Source organism: Haemaphysalis longicornis, unplaced genomic scaffold, assembly GCF_048455015.1.
Source record: "Haemaphysalis longicornis isolate Haplotype H1 unplaced genomic scaffold, Haemaphysalis longicornis Haplotype H1 scaffold_19, whole genome shotgun sequence".
In the NCBI taxonomy this organism is placed as follows: domain Eukaryota; kingdom Metazoa; phylum Arthropoda; class Arachnida; order Ixodida; family Ixodidae; genus Haemaphysalis; species Haemaphysalis longicornis.
The window spans coordinates 5,755,450-5,776,012 of NW_027526288.1; the positions used below are offsets into that span (position 1 = coordinate 5,755,450).

Sequence of the window (20,563 nt, forward strand, 5' to 3'; positions counted from 1 at the left end):
AGTTCTGTCTCAAAACAACAGACGGGCAAGTGGTTTGATACAAAAATTTATTTTTACACAGCATCATTAGCGACTGGATCGTCCCAACGTACACCCCTGCCTGATACGGATGTTACGAAATCGCTTAAAAGGTGCAGCCGCCATTAAAATAAACAAACTCTTCCAGAATTCTCCAATTGTGCCTTTTTTTCTCCGCAGCTTTCGGGAAAGACCTGGAAAGCGACATAAAAAGCGGGACATCCGCAGAGTTCATGAAGCTCCTTCTTTCAGTGTGCAACGTGAGTATACCGGCTCGGCAACACGGAATGATAACCACGTGCAGCTATTTTATTCTTCTGGATGAGAAAGCCTTTAGTTCCCTTTGATGACAAGAAACTGGCGGTTGTGAGCAGCGCACTGAATTTCGTTAGCTATGGATCGAAAGCATGCCAAAAGAGCTTAATTATCGCTTTCAGTCACGAAGTATTATATTCACTGCAGAAAAATTCCACACTTGGTTTAGCAGTGTTAAGTGTCTAGAGGTAAGAAAAAAAAAGTTCAGTCTCTCTAGAATACTTAGTAAGCAAACGGCGTCGCGTCCTCATACGGAGGCACCATTATACTATATACTGCTTTTCCATATAAAAATAATAAATATCCTGAGGTATTTACAAAAAAAGGAGGTGAAATAACAATTTCTGCACACGAAAGAGGTGTTTTAGCCTTTATAAAGGATTTACGCCGCAGCAAAAGAGAACTTAGGACGGCAACACCCCGGAGCTTCCACAAAACATGGTGGCGTCCATTTTGAAACGATGTTTATGAGTGCGGTTCCGCCATTCCACATCGCATGATGTTACCTTTCACTTCCGTAGGTTTCGAACATGAGGCGCACCGCTCTGCAGCATGAACTCTTTTCGTTTTCACGAGGAAAACGACGAAGAAAGTCGCGTCTCCATATGGAGACATGGTGACTAAAAGGGTTATGACAAAGTACAAAAAAAAAAACGTTATTTCTCCGAGGCTTCACGATCGCGGGCGCCTGGTGGCTTCTCAGCGGGGCGAATGAAGCTGTGAGGACACCTGGCCTTTTTAGGAGGAACTGGCAGCTATCTCAAAATACGAAATGACGTGAAATCAGTTGTCGAGCCGTTTGTCGATGTCGGCTACGCGCTGATAGCCCACTGAGGCAAACATCGCCAGAGTCGAGAGGGTATACAATGGCAGTGAAAGCCATCATCCCTTCGCATCCAAGCCACGTAAGCAGATTTAAAAGACTCCATAGCACGAAGCAGAGTTCTGATTTACTAAAAAAATTCTTTGTCCAGGCAACATTGATACCTATTTCATCGCAACCTCAATTTTAGTTAACACGGAATACACATCAGGTGGGGCGCCTCCTTAGCCATTTTCAAACAGGGTTTCTATATTTCCACAGGCCAACTGAACCACCACCCAGACGCATGACGCTGCTATCGTAGTGCCCTCTTCAACGTCGTTGCATGAGACCACTTCAACGCTAACGTGCCGCTAAAGCACAGATAACTGTGTTTTAACTGTTTCTTTTTGGCGTCACTGCTGGTGTGTTTCTATTCTATTACCGTTTCTATTCATTTTTTACCTCCTGTCTTGTAAAAAACGTCGTCCGGGCAAGATGTGTGAACAGGGATTTAAGGGAATCTAGTTGTTTCAAATTAATGAAAACTGTATTTCATATTCATAACTCGTTTGAAGTACCCCCCGAAAATTCTTTACTGCGATATAATTTCCGAATAAAGGTTCCTTTGCGTGGTGCTGTTCTGCTAGGCATAAATAGATGTTTTCATCGCCGCCTACATTTCGAGCAGCGCGTGGAAGAGCACCAGCGCCAAATTGTATGCGTGCAGGCTGTATCCCGTTATGGTTTCAATTGGAAGTTAAATGCTCCCTAAATAATGCGAAAACCACACCCCGCTGCCGCACGTGCTTGTATCCATGTCCTCTGGCTTCCTTCCATACGCTCATGTTTGCTCTTGGCAGTAATTTAAATACATAATAGAGTATTCCTCGATAGCTCAAGAAAACACCGAACGCTAACTTTATTGTGCTTTCAAACGACGCTGGGTTTTGCCGTGATATTCGAACCAGGTAAGCCGTCTGCCTCTCACGCTGTTTTTCAGGGCAGTCGTCAAGAGGGCGTTACTGCAGATCAAGCCAAAGCCAGGAATGACGCTCAAGTGAGTCCAGCATTCCGAAAAAGCTGCGGTGATCATTGTTCCTTCATATTTGTTGTGTATTCTGAGTAATAAATGAATAAATCACCCTGGTGTGAAGCTATGGTGTAATAGGCAGATTAACAATAACTATAGAGTAGAGGCCATTTGTATTGTTTGTGTTGAATTGATGGAGTGAAATTCGCAACATTTTGTTGGCAAGCAGACTCGTAATAAATGAATCTGCAATATCTGTTCATGTCAGCGACATTGCATGTTTGGGCCTGCTGCGCAAGAACAATCCTAATATAGATGCTTTTCAACATTTCGGCGCACGCTAAAGATCCACAGCGGTTCAAATTTTTTCCTGAAGTCCTCCACTACCCCGAACCTAATAGCCAAGTAGCGGCATCGGACCGTGGAACCAGAAAATTTTGTAGCGTGAGCTACACTGGCTGAGGCTGAGCAGTTTCCCGTAGCTCCTGGAGAGCCGTGAGGCGCATGCGCGAGGAGCAGTGACGTCACATGGCACACAGAACGTTGCTGGCTGCCTCAAGTCTCTCACACACCCCACGCGCCCACCGTCTTTGCCGACCTCCGTTCCGCACGTGGCGGCCAGGTCCACTTGATGATAAAGCGAGGAGTGGCCGGGTTAGCAACCGATAACTCATGCGTCGCAGCAAAACCGGCGTGCGCCAGTGGAACCAGCTTAGCTGTGATGCGATTGGTGACGCTGCGCCGGAACCGCTTGATATATATACATGTGCCACACAATGCATATACCGTGTGTGTGTCATTGAAGCAGCAGTAAGCATGATAATCAAGCTAATCCTACAAAACCAGGAAAGCTGAGAATAACCATCTGAACCTCAGCTCACGCTTCGTATATCCTGACATAGCCGAGCTAAGCCACTGCTATTTTTTTTTTCACGGAGGTTAAACTTGGATACCTCTGGCTACAGCAAAGAATATTACGAACGAGGAATCGGGCGCAACGTAGTGATGATATATATATATACAGCATAAAGCCACAGTTTAACGTAAAAAAGAACACAGTGTTCGCATACTGCACATTGCGCATACTGCACGTGCCATGCCGTACACAGACTCGGTAAGCGGCACCAACTGGAAGGAATTGGGCAGCCGACATGTGACGCTCAATTTTCTGCGTACGCTGTTCTCACTTTCCACAACGCGATACTGCTATTAAAACTGGTGGTATGGAGGGTCAGAACCACAGCGCAATAATGAATGAAAACATGGTAGTTTGCATGTGCTGCTGTGCTGTGAACCCGGCGCCCGGCTTCAAGTCTTTTTTTTTTTCTCGGGAAGAAGGGAGCTAAAATCACACACCGCGATGCAATACACCCCCCTCTCTTCGTAATATTGGTGCCAAAATGGGAAGAACCAGCGATAGTGTTGAGGTGAAGAACCAAGACGCGTGATTTGAGCATGCGCAAGCATGCAAAATGCAGGAGCGGTACCCAGGCGTCTTTCTCAACGCCTTGGCGTTTGTGTACGTGCATGACCTGCGCGATTAGCGATATCGCTTCAAGGGTATTGGTCATGGAGGCAGTATTAGTAAGTGCGTATGACGTCACGTGCTTAACCAGCTTTTGTGAGCGTTAGTGGAAGTTTCTTTGTGTGGCGAATATAGGTATCTTTGTGCTTACGCATCTAAGCCTGATGTAGGAGAGGTCGAACTGTTTTTATGTGTTCAGGTGCCAGGTTGTTGTCTACAGATGCAGAGACAGTATCTATAAACGTTTATTACAGGCAATGATGAGGAAATTCCGTAGCAGCGGCAGTAGTTAAAAGATAAATTCCAGGCTCTTATTGCATATCTCCGAAATATTCAACACAAGACTTGCATTTTACCACCCATTTTTCTTTCTACCTCTACAACAGCTACAATTTCAGTGTGCTTGCAACGCCCTCATAGATACGGCTTTCGTTACTACTTTGAATTATCCAGATTACTAGCAGCTCGCATCTACGTGCCAATTTGTGTTTTGTTTGTGAGATGGCTCAGTCAGCAATATCAGCTCCCGAAGTATACAAAGAAAAAATGTTATAATAATTTTTACCTCGATGACGTTGCACAATAGGCCGCTAGTATCTGAAAGTAGCGCTGGAAACTGCACAAAATCTATAATATTGCAACCGGTTTAAATCTGGTTCAAAGCGTCTACTGTGGGAACTTCACTACTAGCTTACTGTCAGCACCAGACATTAAAATTTTATAGTATTTTTTTACAGCTCAGTGCACTTCATATAAGTAGGTTTACCAGTAGTATCACACAGAAGCTCTTCTTTCTTTGCCCTAATCTTGTCGAAGGAAAGCAATTAATTAGCATCAAGTCTAAACAATGTCATCGGTGATGTAAGCGGCATGGGAAATACCTTCGAATGTTCAAGGCTCCGCCCACGCTTCGAAACACGAACAGAAAAGCACTCAAAAGTGATGAATATCTAAATCATCCAAATAAATGCATATGTTGCAGAATAGCAAGTGTACCGGAAATAAATATTCGTAGTTGTTAGCCAATCGTATCGACATTGTTATGGGCGTCTTTAGCTTCTTCTGTAGCCGGTTCTGTGCCGATGTTTAGCTGGTCTTACTAACATCTCTATGGCGTCATTAGCTTCTTTTATGGTTTTATAAATGGATTTTCAGCTATTCGTATGGAAATTACTATGGGTGAATCCCACTCCATTCATAGCCGCTTCCATGGCCCTTTTTAGCTCTTCTTATTGGCATCTGTATGATGTCTATAGCTTATTTTATGGTTTTGTCAATGGTTTAGCTATAGCCTTTTTATGTCTGTCTTAGCCCTTCATAGTCCACACCCTAAGGGTGTCTTTAAAATCTTGTATGATCAAATCAGTGTGACCTTATAAATGAGTGAATGTATTTTACGGCATATTCTTTAGTGTTCTTTAAACTGCCGGCCGTACCCGTTCTCCCGCATTCTCACGCATTTTTAAAACTCTGCCTGTGGCAGTTCTTCGCTTGCGTGCTGAAATAAATGTTCCGTTACCAGTTAATATAATGGTGATGACTGTAAAAAAATCAGCAGTTTGCATTCACAAAAAGCTTAAACACAGGCACTCAAGGAAAAGGACGAAGGGGTTTATTCGTTTAATTGGTTACATAAAGGGAAATTATCTAAGCCACTTCACCGCCATTCCACGGACGCTCACGTGCGTCGATCGTAACGCACACAACACGCATTCCAACACCTTAGCTAACGCTTGCATTACGCGCCCGACAACCACACTACGCAGCACACTCTGCGCGAACGCCCACCGGGAAACACACAGGCACTGGGTAGTCCGCAAAAAAAAGAACACTCACAAGACTTTTACCACCTTCAATACTTAATGCGCAAAGCTGCAAGTACAACGGATGAAACATAATTGTGCTCATAATAAAATAATGAAGGCACAAGCTGCTCATTTAGTCATTTAAATGTTCTCTCAGTTTGCAAAAATTTAATGCTCTCTTACATCACGGGGCCCAAATCTTCAGTTCTCAATATTTTGCAGATTCCCTTGTTGCGGAGGTAACTATAGAAACGTATTACTAAAAACAACAGAGTCTAGCATTTCTCGCAGTATACAGCCTCTTAAGTTCGTTTAATGACTCGCGCTGGAGTTTTTTGTAAGACGAAATTTCTTCGTGGTATCGCGGGAATTCATTCTCGCAGGGCCGCGCGTTGAAGTAATCCTAAGACTCTCACCGCAAACAGCAGAAAGTCACGGCACACAAGAGCGACATACGTGCTTGGTGTTCTAGCCTCTACACGAGCCCATTGCGGTCGAATTAGAATTTCCCCGACAAAGTAACAACACGCACCATGCACGCGCACGCGAGCAAGGACACGAAAGGTGGTTGACGGAGCACATGCTGGTAGAAGCAGATCCGTCGAGCTAGCAAAGAATGCAGAGCAACGTACGTGTATTTCCACCTTCTTATAACTTCTTCGTCGGCAAATATTTTTATTTAGTAAATATCGAAATTCAAAACGTTTTTTTTTTTTTCATAGGAGCAACTATATCCGCTTTGAGTGCTGAGAATAAAAGTGTCTCTAACTGCCGCTGTTCGCTGGAATGTTAACTCAGCCAGAACATCTGCACCTTGCCTTCAATGAAATGTTTTTTACATACAGATCACCTAAAGCCAGTACGTCCAACAGAGCCGAAAAAATTAGGCACGAACCAAGGTGTCCGCTCAGAATTTTTATCGCTTCGCCAAGTGACTTTCGTAAAACTGTTTTGCCCTGACGTGGGTCGCTTTTGTTCAGTTGCTCTCCCCACTCGCTGACTAATCTTATATGGGCTGCCCCAAACAAGCAGTGCGAGTGGTTGCAGCTGCCACCATGTCCATAATCGTGCCCGCAGGTAGCGTGCGCCGCGAAATTATTTACAATCTGGCGAGATGCTGAGAGAACAATTTTTAGGAAACCTCACCTTTTTACTCGCCCCCGGCCGTGAAGTCGCTGCGAACATTACATTGAACAAACGTTGGTCCGAACTTGCGTCTCTGCTCCACGTTCATTTGCAACCTCATTTTGAGTGCTAATCATTAGCTGGCTTTTATTTTACTGTAAATATTCTTGGTACATTCAGTCAGTAACTATAATGAACAAATACTTTTGTATAACTGGCTGATCAACATCATCATCGTCATCCAATCTCTGTCATAGATGAAAGTAAATCACGAGCAAATAGGTTTCGCGTCATAAGACATTTTCAAAACAGTGGAATGAGCTTTATTTTTGCTCGATTTATACCTTGATGGGATAATACATTTTCTTAGTCAGCTAGAGACTTGGAGCCCTATATCACTATGTCGCTAGCTAAGAAATCTTTCATGGGTGCGGGTATATAGCGCCTACGCAATACGCTATTCTCAGGCCAGGTAAACGTTGCTAAATTATCACATGTTTAACTTTTAACAGCCGTATATTGGTAAACAGCCAGACGCAGAAGTTTTTGCGGCAACCACTCTTTATATATACGGCAGATTAGGTCCTCCAACTTGAAAAAGGCAGCCGAATGTTTTCAAGTCGGCAGACGTAAAGCTAAATCATGACGTATAATCAGCCAGACCTTTGTAGTGGTTTTTCTTAAGTACTAAACAAATACAAATTTACATGATTTTAGCTGGTAAAGTAACCTAAATAGCTGTGACTCTATAGCTTAAACAAAGTAGGATGTTCTATAGTCCTCAAATGAGAGCTTTGTGGTTGAGAGTCTTGAGCATCGGACACACAAAAGCTTTAGGTCGCTATAGACTACTGTATGCCCTTTTATGGTTGGCCATAGGGACTCATAGGTGGCGATAGCTCACCATAATCATTTTCGTAATGTTCATAGGTCATTTTCGTGTGGGTAAGTGGGTGTGTTGGCCATAGGGACTCATAGGTGGTGATAGCTCACCATAATGATTTTGGTAGTGTCCATAGGTCATTTTCGTGCGGGCAAGTTGGTGTGTGGTAACGTCCCGTTAGGTATACGTAACTGAAATCGCAGGTTATCGATCTTACGACTGGTCCCGATGTGTTACATGCCATTTCAATTTTGGCCATGCACATTGGCGCCCGCGGCTACTCCTACTATTTGGCGAACACGTGGTAAATTTACTCTAAAAAACAAGGCCGCACGGTTCAGTGATATCGAGGGATTGCCAGATGTATTACTTGTGTTTTCGTGTGTTACTTTGTGTGAATTGTGTGCAATTTTTGTCTTCATTCAGCGCTAGAATTGCTCCCCGAGGCATAAAACTCTCCTTGAGAGCACAGTTGCTCCGAGTAAATCTCTACCCATGCCCGAAAGGAAATTTATTGTTTGAGTCACGCATACACCACCGTAGGAGCGTTGTGTTAGGAATTCACCTCCCATGCCTGTACAACATTCATTGACGGAATTCAATTCTTTTCCGCAACGCAGCATCTTCAACAGGCCGGAGTGAACACAAGGAACGCCGGTGGGTCGGTGTTCAACCAGATCCTCGCCAGCCAGAGCTACGAGCAACTGCGACTGGTATTCCAGGAATACAACAACCTCGCTGGACGCTCCGTAGTCCAGGCAATCGAAAGCGAGATGACTGGGAACCACCGCGCAGCATACCTCGCCATTGGTGAGAACGTCGATGTTGAAGGAGATTAATTTTTCTGTTGAAAGAAACAAACGAGGGTGGAAAACAAACGGTAGCAAAGTGAACAGTTGGAATTATGTTTTGATATTCACCAGCGCAATTGATTTCCTCACAGTGACAGATTTGATGTTGGCCCTTTGGGTTATATTTTGTTGTAACAACGTTACGGGTTCCATTCCTCCACGACGACGTTATTTTTTCAGTAATCGAAAAATGAGGATGCCTGCCTATTGAGACTTCTGTATGCATTAAAGTTTTTCGGAATGCCCTAGCTAATTCGTGTTCCTCTACAATATTTATGCAGCTTTCAAATATTTTCAAAATGTCATTGTCTTGCCTGGATTTAGAACTTAGAACATCCGATGCTGGTTGTTCGTTCAGCTTCTGCCTTGCTCCCCAAAAACGTCTAGGTGGCTCTTCCACCCAAAATACGTTCCTTTTTTATAAATTCTGCCTATTTCTAGTATGGTAATAGTACATGTCGTTTTCTGTCATTCTTCTTAACATTTGCAGCCAAGTGCCTTGCCAACATCCCGTACTATTTCGCCGAGAAGCTTGACAGCGCAATCAAGGTCAGAAAAATTTCTTACACAAAATTTGTTCAGAGTTTTTGCAGATTGCTATCCGAAATATGAAAAGTTCGGAATTAGTGTACGCCGCAACTGCCGTTATATGGTGTGCACAAAAATGTTGCGATTGCGCCTACCTTCAGGTGAACAAGGGAATCCGACGCTTAAGGCTTACTCCATTGAATCATTATCTTTTTTCTCGTCCACATAACTGTCCTGGGCCAGTACCTCCCTGCTGCAATGCTTCTCTGCAGCATCTTGCCATCGTGTCGCACAGAAATTAAGTGTCGACCTATACCATGTAGCCCATGAATTACATATGCCGAATGCGGTTTTAGAGTCGCGTTCCCTCCTACCTCAGTGTTGGCTGCCGCAATCAGGGGTGACGATACGGGAAAATGACGCCAAACTCAGCGTGTGCTCTTTGTAATCGTCGTTCGCGGTTTCTAAGAGATGTCGGCCGTAAAGCCGTACTGACTCGTTCGTCAGTACGAGTTAGCACGGGTATACCATAACTAGAACTACTGCATGCTCTCGAATCTCCCTGGGAGACACATTTATTCGCCGAATGTACAGTCCTTTAGGACTGGGAGCTTGAATTTTTTTCAATTGAGTTGAGGTCCTCAAATTTCTGCGCTATAAAATATCGGGCAGTTAAGCCATTACGGGGCGGGTCGTCAACGGTGGAAAATTGCCTTTTCGGTCTTTTTTATCATAGAAAGGGAGTAACCCTGCGTTACGTTTATTTTTCGATTTTGACATAACATTACATGCCTATTACAATCAAATTTAGGAACAATGCAAAAGTACCAGAATCCCGATTAAAGGACAATTCTCAGTATAAACTGCGTGACCTACGTACGTTCAGAAACCCAGTTTTGTCCCTCCACTGTGGTCGAAGGCTTTAACTACCGAGTGGTTTGGTTGCCGGTTTAACGGCGTAAAGGTCACGGCTTCAATTCACAGAACTTTCCTCCCCACAGTTTTTTTCTTGGAGCGAGCACTCCCCAAACCTTCTCATGGGATCTTTGTCCTGTCGTCACTTTCCATCACACTTCTTGGTCTGGAATGATTCTCCTTCCTACTTCGCCAAAGGGAATATCCGGTTAACTACCCGCATAGACACAAGAAAGCTTGAACAGCTCCACTGTTTAAAAGCGAGCAGTTAACGGGAATGATTTATTTCGAAAATGACTGTTTGGAAGACACCATCGGTATGCAGAATTGTGAGCCGGCTGCAAAACAAAATATTGAAACTCTGGTTCTCGTGGGGAGGAAGGGATAATCCACATGAAGGGCGCGATAAGGTTTACTCTTTCGTACAGCGACTATCCTTGCAGCTCTATCTTTTTATAGCGATACTGAGAAATATAATGCCGTGTGCAGGAAAAAAGTATTTTTATATCCCGCGGGTTTAAGTAAAGAGTGAACAGTGGCTTTGGCCGCCACGATAAAAAAAATGAAACAAAATACATAAGCGCCAGGAAACGTGCGACGTTGTCAATCGACTACACCGAGGAAAGTATTGCTGCAGTGAACAGACCTGCGCAGGATCAACAGCGCAAAATGCGAGCCTCGCGCTGTTGTAATGAAATATATTTTTAGGTTCGGAGTACCATAACACCGCACAATGTCCGTTTGCGTCCATCCGTGCGCCCACTGCCATCAAGCGAAAATCAAGCAAAATTCCATTTGAGCCGTGAGTTCCAGTTTCATTTATGGAATAATCAAGGTGCAACTCACGGCTCAAATCGAATGACGGTCGGGGCGCAAATCGGATGTCACTCGGGGCGCAACTTGGGTGTCATTTCGAGTCCTCGTACTCCGCACCCTCGATATCATCCACGGAGTGGAGATGCTGCCATTTTTTCTTACAGTAATCGCTTGCTCTTCGCCGTTATTCCCCAACTTACTGGTCCCGGTGATTTGTTTCATTCAAGGGCACCAATAAAACAGACCCACAGGTACTTATGAGAGGGTAAAGGTCTTCAAAACCACGGGGTAGAAAGTAACAAAGTACCATATTTAGCCTCAGACACCCAGGTGTCTGGTACGGACACAGTTCAGATTTTCCACTGAGCTGTTGTATACTGGTACACAGCGGATATCGCCAACCAAGCGCCTCAGAAACAGTTCTCTTTTTCACGCTGTGTTTTGTGAGTTAACTAACACGCGGAACTTAATCAACGTGTTTACACTTTTTACCGCACAGCAAAAGACAATTGTCACTGCTGAAATCTTAAGTCGCGGCGACAACCACCGAAACCGAACAAGTATACTTCGAAGCTTGTTGTTGGACGAGTTTGTTGATGATGCAAAAATGGTAATGGTGGAAAATACGACCGAAAATTAAAAGTAGTTCTTATGCAGTGCTTGTTTGCCCCCAAAAATTCTCATGTACGATGACATGCTCATCATTCCACTTGAAACTAAGTTCGCCGTTCCCAATACGAAAGGCTATATTATTTCAAGTAGTATTTTTGTTGCATTTTCAGGCACGGGGCACAGAATCAAGCGACAAAGCATTGGTGCGCATAATCATCTCTCGATGCGAAGTGGATCTGGCAGAGATCAAGGAAGAGTACGCGAAGCACTTCGGTATGCCGCTGCAAGACGCCATAAGGGTACGAATACGGCAAATTCAATACGCGGCACAGTTAAGCCGATAAGCCGGCCATGGGTTTATTTCAGACATCTTGAAAGCGTTGACGTTACCCGAATGTTCGACCCTCGGTAGTTTTTAATTTTCGCATGTATCAGCACAACGCATGTATCACCACAACGCATGTATAAGCACAAATTTCGCATGTGTAACCACAACGCCCTACTCACACAGACACCGCAGCATGTCATGTATTCTTCTAGTGATATCGCGGATATGGACGTCAAATTGATGCAGAAAACAATGAAAACCAGTGTTATTACGTAAGGCCTGCGTTATCCAACAGCGGCACGAAATTTCTAAATCATTATATTTTTAATTCTGTGCGGAACAGCAGGTATGTTAAAATCACAAAAAGCATTCTACGTTTGTTTTTAGAGGGACAAGTCCGGTGACTACAGGGAATCTCTACTTATCCTGGTCCAGGGAAAAAAACAAAGGCCACAATCCCGACCCGACGACTCCATGGTAAGGCTGGTTTTCATAAAAGTACTCGTTCATGGGCTCCCGAAATGTTGAAAATTTGCTGTTTTGGTCTCGATGCCTGAAAACAATCAAAGCAATTATCCACAATGTAAAAAATTACTGGCTGCCCAATCGCTTTTTTGTAAATTAAATGCCCCCTGGCTTATCCGGGACCACAGTATTCATCCCAAAGAATATTTTAGCCTTCGTGAAGGCGCCACATATTCCAGTAACTAAGAAGTTCGGCGCATTTTATATTACGAATTCGGGGTTTATTGGGTGCCATGATAGCTAATAAGAATCTTGGGGCAGCTTCCTACTAGTTGAGAGAAGACTTGGCAACTGGAATTCCAACATTGGCGCTTTGGGTATCGTGATCAATCAATGAATAAAAAAACAGCGAAGTTGCTGCTTATTCTTGGTTCCGCTAAGTTTATGCGTAGTGTTACTTGGAGACTGCGCCAAGTTTTCTCCGTGGTAAGGCTTCGAGACTCAGTCAAGGTTTCTTAAAGGTCTTGTTTTTAGACTCCCAGAGGACAACGCACACTGTCTTATTAAGGTATGTACAATGTACGCGTGCACCCGAAATTGCGGAGAAGCTCCATGAGTAGAGGTGGGCGCAACGGGAGGAGCGTTTGTTCGAAAGTTTTGAAATCGTTCCGCAGCCATCGTTTGTCTTGTGTGGTCTGGCGTGTGGGACACTAATTAGTTGATTTACGTCATCGGTTCTCGGCCTTCCGGGTTCTCGAATTTTGTCACCAATTCTTTTTGCGCCGTCGAAAATGCCCTACTCGTCGCAACAAGCAATAAAGCCAGCCACACCATGACGGGTTTCCGGAGTCGTGCTTGTACCAGCTGGATCGCGCTCACGCCCAGAAGCAAACTGTTCGCAGAACTCACTTAAAGTACACACAAAGAGTTCAGCGACCAAGCTGCCGGTGAACAGAGGGCAGGATGGGCGATCACCCCGGTAAAACTGCTCTAGGGTCGGAGGTAAGGTGACACAGTGACGCGCTTCTGATTGATGATCGTATAGGTGATATGAGTATGGCGAAGAGAAGGACTGAAATTCGAAATAACCGTTTAGGTCTGTTAATTCTTGCACTGCGAAAGAACTCCACCTAATAAATCGTCGCTGTCGTCGTGTGGAGAACAACCCCTCTGGACTCATCATAGTGACACAATGCGACTGCGAAGTCATCCAATCCACAACGTGTATACGTAAAATACAAAAAGGCTCTTTTATGCATAACCTTATATCCACATCGCCGAATGCTTGGGTGAAGCGGCGGAAGTACAGGGCCATGCACGCCCTGAATATGGAGTTGATCTTTTTTTTTTTTTTTTTTTGCTGCAGTGACCAAGTTAAGTGTAAACCAACACGCTTCCCATGGCGAAGCCGTATTTCGTTCTTGCTCCATAGCGCGTTATCATCTTATCACATGGAAGTGCAAAAGCGCAGGAAAATATTAAGCTGAAGTCATGCCTAGTTGAAGTAATGCCTGAAGTCATGCCTAGTCATGCCTCGTGCACTGACTTGCGTCGAAACGTCGATAACCCGCCACAACAGTCTCTGCTTCGGTCTCCGGAACCTGTCGACTCCCCGTGCTGCCCCTCCCTTCTTCTCTCGATTGTGTCCTCAAGCCATCGGTTTTATTGACTGCGATTGTTCCCCCAACTTATCGCGGCATTTCGTCGTTGACCTATCTTTCACTGGCATCCCTCGTCCGTTTCAAATTGGCAGCCTCTCCTGATTCTTTTTCTGGGCATTCTTCAATAAGCTCTGCCATTGGCCCAGAGAGTAATTTTTGCAGGTTTGTCTTCTTTTGGCGCGATTCTTCTTTCCGGGTAAGCTGCTGGTCTTCGATTGCGTCTAATTGGATTTTTCCTGCTCACGACAGTCACATTCACACACAAAGCGCGAGAGCAACAGACCATTGCTCTTCTTTTCTCTGACAAAGCACCATAAACAAAAACGTCGGTTCTTGTTACGTTTAAGCATTCATTTAGCATTGAACAGAAAAAAGCTTGAAATAAATGGCGCTTCATTACAACACGCGGTAACTTCTTTTTGTTTCTCTCGCGATTTATTTTACAGAATGCAACACTGAAACCCCACGCAGCTTTTGACGCTCAGGCGGACGCACAAACTCTAAGGACGGCGATGAAAGGGAAAGGTAAGTATATGGCTAAAAATTAATCGGCGCTAAAACAGGGACGAGAGGAACACGTAACTCACAACACGGTGCCGAACTTCCAACTAGAATTTATTGAAAAAGATGCTGCTTATATACACAAAACTAAAAAACTAAAAACGAAGAGCAATTTTCACGTCTAAATGCATCACGTGTTTAAAAAAGCCACTTCTTTATCAGTCAGCAATAAGGACGGAGTACTCACGCAGTTATCCCCTGCCTGTCTAATAAAAAGAGCTTCAATAATTTCCCCGAGGGTGAACATGGTTAAGTGCGAATGCACGGGGTGATGCTATGAGGGGGAGTAAAGTTAAAATCCGTTGGCATTCGCCCGTGAGCGCGCGCGAGCCGACCCACGGAGGTCTGGCAGTTTATCGCTGCATATATAGGGGGGTACGCCGCGCCGAGCCAGGTGGCTGAGAGAGGAGGCGAGCGCAAGGGGAGAGGGACAGCGGCGCACGGCAGCTGCAGCCGAGCGAGGGGGAGAGGAGAGAGTGTGACGTCACGGTGGAGAGAGAGGCGCGCGGCAGCTGCTGGGGAGAGGAGGCGCGCTGTGACGTCATACCATGACGTCACGGCGCGAGGAGTGGTGCGGGGAGCGGCGCGCACCCGCGCAGCCACGGCGAGGAGGCGGAGCGAGCGCGGTCACGTGGTGAAGTGACGTCACCGCGCCGTTGCTTACGACGCTCCTCTCCGCTCCACGCCGTTGCTAGGGAGAGGAGGACTGCGGACGCCGCCGCCGCCGCCGCCGCCGCCGGCGGTGGAAGGTTTGGGGTCGCTTATAAAGTGCATTCGCACTTAAAAAGAGCTTCCATAATTTCGCGCTCAAGCCTTCCTCGTGCTTTCCGCAAGAACTTTGTCCTATCTAGCAGGGGGCTACACTTGCATATTTTGCAGTGATCAGATAGGTGGCCACCAGCTTTATTTTCAACCGCCCAATTGTGCTCCCTTGCCCTCTCATTGAAGCATCTTCCAGTTTGCCCAATATACACTCTTTTGCAGCTCAGGGCAATTTCAAAAACTACACCCATCCTGCAATCGGTGTAGCGAACAGCGTGGTTTTTTTGCACAGGGTTCAGATCCTTTCTTCGAATTTTTGCTCATCAATGGGCAAACTTTTGGCAACTTTTCCGGGGCGCTGAAAACGACATTTACCCCGTACCTTTGCGCCATTTTCTTTACATTATGCGACACCCTGTGTAAATATGGTATGACGTGCACCTTTTTTCTTTTTCCAACCTATCTAGTTCGTCAGGGCTATCTTTTTGCCTCACCTTTTGTAAAAGAGCCTCACACACGCTCGAAATCAGCGAATAAGGGAAACGGGCCCGGCTTAGCCTCAAAATCTGATCGTGGAAACTAGCTTCCACTTTGTGAACGCACGATTTTTTCAAGGCTTCTTGAATACACGTCATCGCTACACCCCTTTTTACTAGTTTTGAGTGCGCACTATTGAAGGGAAGAAGCTGTTTTTGCGCCCTCGGGCTGTACTGCCAGCAAACATGCGTGCCTCCTCTAAACGAAAGCTGCAAATCAAGGAAGCGGATTTTATTATCACAAGGCAACTGAATTTACGTGTGAGTTGCCTTGCGATAACAAAATCCGCTTCCTTGATTTGCAGCTTTCGTTTAGAGGAGGCACGCATGTTTGCTGGCAGTACAGCCCGAGGGCGCAAAAACAGCTTCTTCCCTTCAATAGTGCGCACTCAAAACTAGTAAAAAGGGGTGTAGCGATGACGTGTATTCAAGAAGCCTTGAAAAAATCGTGCGTTCACAAAGTGGAAGCTAGTTTCCACGATCAGATTTTGAGGCTAAGCCGGGCCCGTTTCCCTTATTCGCTGATTTCGAGCGTGTGTGAGGCTCTTTTACAAAAGGTGAGGCAAAAAGATAGCCCTGACGAACTAGATAGGTTTGAAAAAAGAAAAAAGATGCACGTCATACAATATTTACACAGGGTGTCGCATAATGTAAAGAAAATGGCGCAAAGGTACGGGGTAAATGTCGTTTTCAGCGCCCCGGAAAAGTTGTCAAAAGTTTGCCCATTGATGAGCAAAAATTCGAAGAAAGGATCTGAACCCCGTGCAAAAAACCACGCTATTCGCTACACCGATTGCAGGATGGGTGTAGTTTATGAAATTGCCCTGAGCTGCAAAAGAGTGTATATTGGGCAAACTGGAAGATGCTTCAATGAGAGGGCAAGGGAGCACAATTGGGCAGTTGAAAATAAAGCTGGTGGCCACCTATCTGATCACTGCAAAAGATGCAAGTGTAGTCCCCTGCTAGATAGGACAAAGTTCTTGCGGAAAGCACGAGGAAGGCTTGAGCGCGAAATTATTGAAGCTCTTTTTATTAGACAGGCAGGGGATAACTGCGTGAGTACTCCGTCCTTATCGCTGACTGATAAAGAAGTGGCTTTTTTAAACACGTGATGCATTTAGACGTGACAATTGCTCTTCGTTTTTAGTTTTTTAGTTCTGTGTATATAAGCAGCATCTTTTTCAATAAATTCTAGTTGGAAGTTAGACACCGTGTTGTGAGTTACGTGTTCCTTTCGTCCCTGTTTTAGCGCCGATTAATTTTTAGCAGTATGTACCTACTCGCCCACATCAATTGATTGATTGATTGATTGATTGATTGATTGTGGGGTTTAACGCGCCGACGCAACGCAGGCGATGAGGCGCGCCGTAGTGGAGGGCTCCGGATTAATTTTGACCACCTGGGGATCTTTAACGTGCGCCGAAATCTCGTACACACGGGCGTTTTTGCTTTTCGCCTCCATCAGAAAAGCAGCCGCCGCGGCCGGGAATCGAACCCGCGACCTCGTGCTCAGCAGCGCAACGCCTTAGCCACTGAGCCACCGCGGCGGGTTACTCGCCCACATCAAGCTTTTGTTACTTAAGTATATGGGCAAGGCATTGTGCAGTAAGTCTTGTGCATGATTTTTAAAAGAGAACCGGTTGAATTTATTCTCGGCGTTGTTCTCGATATGCCAACCTTACCCGGAAATATATGTAGCAGCTTCTTTTGTGAATGCGCTTATTTTAACCCCATCAACCCCAAACATATTTCCAGGCAAATAAAAATTCAAGAAACGTAGGGGCCTCAACTAAGGGCTTAATGCGACTGCATTTTTGCAAAAGCCAAAATAAAATTTGAAACCATTGAAAAATAAAGGAACCTCACACTAACGCGTAAGACCTGAAGGTATCGAAGCTGGACGCAACAGCAGCGTGTTTCCTCTTTTTCGCCTAACAACGTTGTTTAAGCGTCGCCGCTGTACGAGCGACCACAGCCGCATGTTCGTCTTACTCTTTCGCACACGGATCTGCACGCACGTCGCCTTCCTCCTCGCACTTATCGCTGCGGTGGCGGCGCCCTCGCCTTCCCATTTGGCGGAAAGGGTCCCGCGCGCTTCTGGGTTAACTCCTCGCCTATCGCTCCCCTCCATCGGGCACTGCTCCAATCCGGGCGCTTGCGGAAGGGGCTGTGGTTTGACCTCGAGCTCTCAAGGTCAAAACTAGTCACCCCGCAAAACTGCCAGAGGTGGCTTCTTTTGCCTCTGTAACTTCTTTCACTGCAAAAATAAAATTATCATATATGATGCAATGGGTTCTTCTGCTATCTCCTTGCCAGGTGCACAAATTTGGCTTGTGGTATCCGACGAAGCACTACTGCTGCATGGTGAGGCCGAAAGAGACATTTAATTTCGCGTACACAACTGTGCTAAGCATGCTATCGCTTGGTACAGAGCTCGTGCATCTTCGCTTCCTCGTCACAAGTAGAAGATGCCGAAGTAGAAGATGACTCACGATGTCACCTGTTCTTGGCGTCCGTAGTTGTCCGCATCGCTCGCCTCGACATGCCCGGCTCAGACGTTTCGCTATCGGCGCGATCAACATTCGATAGCGCGCCCTGGCACGTTTCAAGGACACTCTCTCCCCTCTCTCGGACTCAACGTGCGCCGAGGCTGCCAATTTTACTGCTGACGAGCCCTCTCTCATCAGCAGTTGCCACAAGTGCAACAACATTAACGTAACGCAAACTACTTAACGTTGTGCGCCCCCGGAAATGCTCTGCACTTGATCGTGCCCCTCGCGAGGGGGATGTTTCACTGAGTCGCCATGCGAACAGTTTGCCACGCTTTAGTTTCAGTTCTTTCTAACGTCATCTGTGGGCTGACTGCGCAAGACCTTTGTTGTATTCACAGAGCACGAAGGCAGACTGGTCGGCTGTCCTCTTGGCGCTTTTCCTGTGGTGATCAGACTTTGTAATATGTGGGCAGTGAACTCCTTCAGCTTGAGTGGCCGCTCCTTGAACTGATCGCTCCGGCGCCTGTGTCCATACCACATAACCACGATTCAGGTGAAGATAGCATGGCTTATGAGATACATGTACAAGTGCATGGAGGGAATGGTGTATGTGACAGATGTGTGGCCACCCCCAACCCTGATATTCGTTAGCCGCTAGATTCAGTGGCCCCACCAGGCACGGGGGAGAATAAAAACCGCCGAGCACGGCAGCTCGCGGTCAGTCACCATCACCACCAGCACGCTGCATGTCGTCACTCGGCTGGAGGGTACCCCTACCTACCCAGGTTCACGAACGCGGGGCTACATCGTGAGAGTGTACTTGAAAAACACCTTATACTTACGATGGTGTAAGTATAACGTGTAAGTATAAAACTCTTCTACACACGAAGAACTGCAGCAAAAATGACGGGAACATGGATTCGGGCCTTGCGGTCATACCGTTGTATTTGATGAATGGGCTGTTTCAATTAGTGCTTTTGAGCAATTCATTTTGCGATTTGTTGTCTGCATGGCCATCATCGCTCGTATCAGAGGGATTCGGGACGGCTAGTGGAATGTAATCTTAATGGGCACTTTCCGACAGGTCCCTAACATTTCTGACATCTTTACCGGCGACGATGTGCTCCAATATTTAATTTCAGCCTATAAAAGTCAAAAGAATAGCACACAGGTAAAATATTTATGCTTGACTGCTGTATGCAAAGCGTGTCTAAAGCGATGCGAAAAGTTTGCTTTCAATGAAGGCCCACTGTATCAAATATGATACAAGAAAATGTAATGTGAAGATAAATAGTTTGAAGGGCCTCAAACATGACAACAAAGCTCATATTCTTGTCTTTCAACACTTTCTGGAGAAAGTATGATCAGACTGGAGGTCGAAAAAGCAAAATACTCACTGTTTTTTTAGTTCAGTTCAGTTTGGTTCAGTTCAGTTTATTGTTTCAGTAGAAATGCTACGGTGCATAAATAACTCTAGGAGGTCCCGTAGTCATAGACTGGGGAGGGACCTCCTACCAACAAACACGAACGAAAAGTACACCAAACGCGGTTAACAGCAGTAACAATACTAAAAAAAACACGAAGAACGTAATTACACAATCAAGCCAAATATTGTTACTCAAAATCAGAAGTATTATACACACAGATAATTAAACGGGGATATTCATCTATATACAACATATAGAAGTAAATAATAACAATCGTTAGGCCAAAAAGATCCGGCGAAGCTGCCTCTTAAAATAATAAAATGAAGGAGATGATTTGATGGTTGGAGGTATTGAATTCCAGAATGAAGTCACCAAAAAGTTCGCAGTTAGTTTGCCGTAGTTAGTCCTACATTTTGGTAAGAGATAATTGTTGTGGTGTGAGAATCGAGTGCGATCAAAATGCGGGTTTTGATCTTTAGAGACTAACGAAATGGGTAAGTTTCCTTGACAAAATTTATAAGTTAGGACGCAAAGAGAATATTTATTTAAATCACCAATTGACAAAATTATAAATCTGCGGAGTAAAGTTAACGCATCACATGAAAAATAGCTGTAAGTGATTAATCTAAAAGCTTGGTTTTGTGTGTGCTGTAAAGGTGCCAAGTGAGTTTGATATGTGTTGCCCCAAGAAGAAATGCAATATGAGATATGGCTGTGCAGGAATGCATAGTAAAGTGAGACTAATACGGGTTCATTAAAATAGCGACGGACTCTAATTAGTATTCGCAGGCCATAGGCCGTTTTACGGGTTAATAAAGATATGTTACTGCTGAATTTCAAATGCCTGTCCAGTTCAACGCCGAGAAATATGGCAAAATGATGTTGGTGGGATGCCGCCTTGTGAGCTCCCAGGTGCGGTCATTCTTTCCGAGCTGCTAGCTGTCCCCGCCAACGCCTTTCTAACGACTCGCATGAGAAAACGTTGTCAGGGTACCGGGAACGGTATCTTGGCTTTAGTCTTAACGCGATTTATTGTCGCTTTGTGGCCTTTCAAACACCGAGTATTAAATTTCATACGCTTGACGCTGTGGTGTTCAAAAATG

General features: G+C 45.2%; 1 protein-coding gene across 1 annotated transcript in view; it reads left to right on the forward strand.

Annotated features, from left to right (window-relative positions):
* The window catches only part of LOC144166814 (annexin A6-like), a 149,282-nt gene that overhangs the window by 83,966 nt on the left and 44,753 nt on the right, over positions 1-20,563 (forward strand). Inside the window, exons 6-10 of the mRNA XM_077696304.1 lie at positions 199-278; positions 8,127-8,316; positions 8,848-8,906; positions 11,399-11,527; positions 14,129-14,207. Of these exons, the coding sequence (XP_077552430.1) occupies positions 199-278; positions 8,127-8,316; positions 8,848-8,906; positions 11,399-11,527; positions 14,129-14,207 (537 nt within the window). The remainder of the gene's footprint in view (positions 1-198; positions 279-8,126; positions 8,317-8,847; positions 8,907-11,398; positions 11,528-14,128; positions 14,208-20,563) is intronic.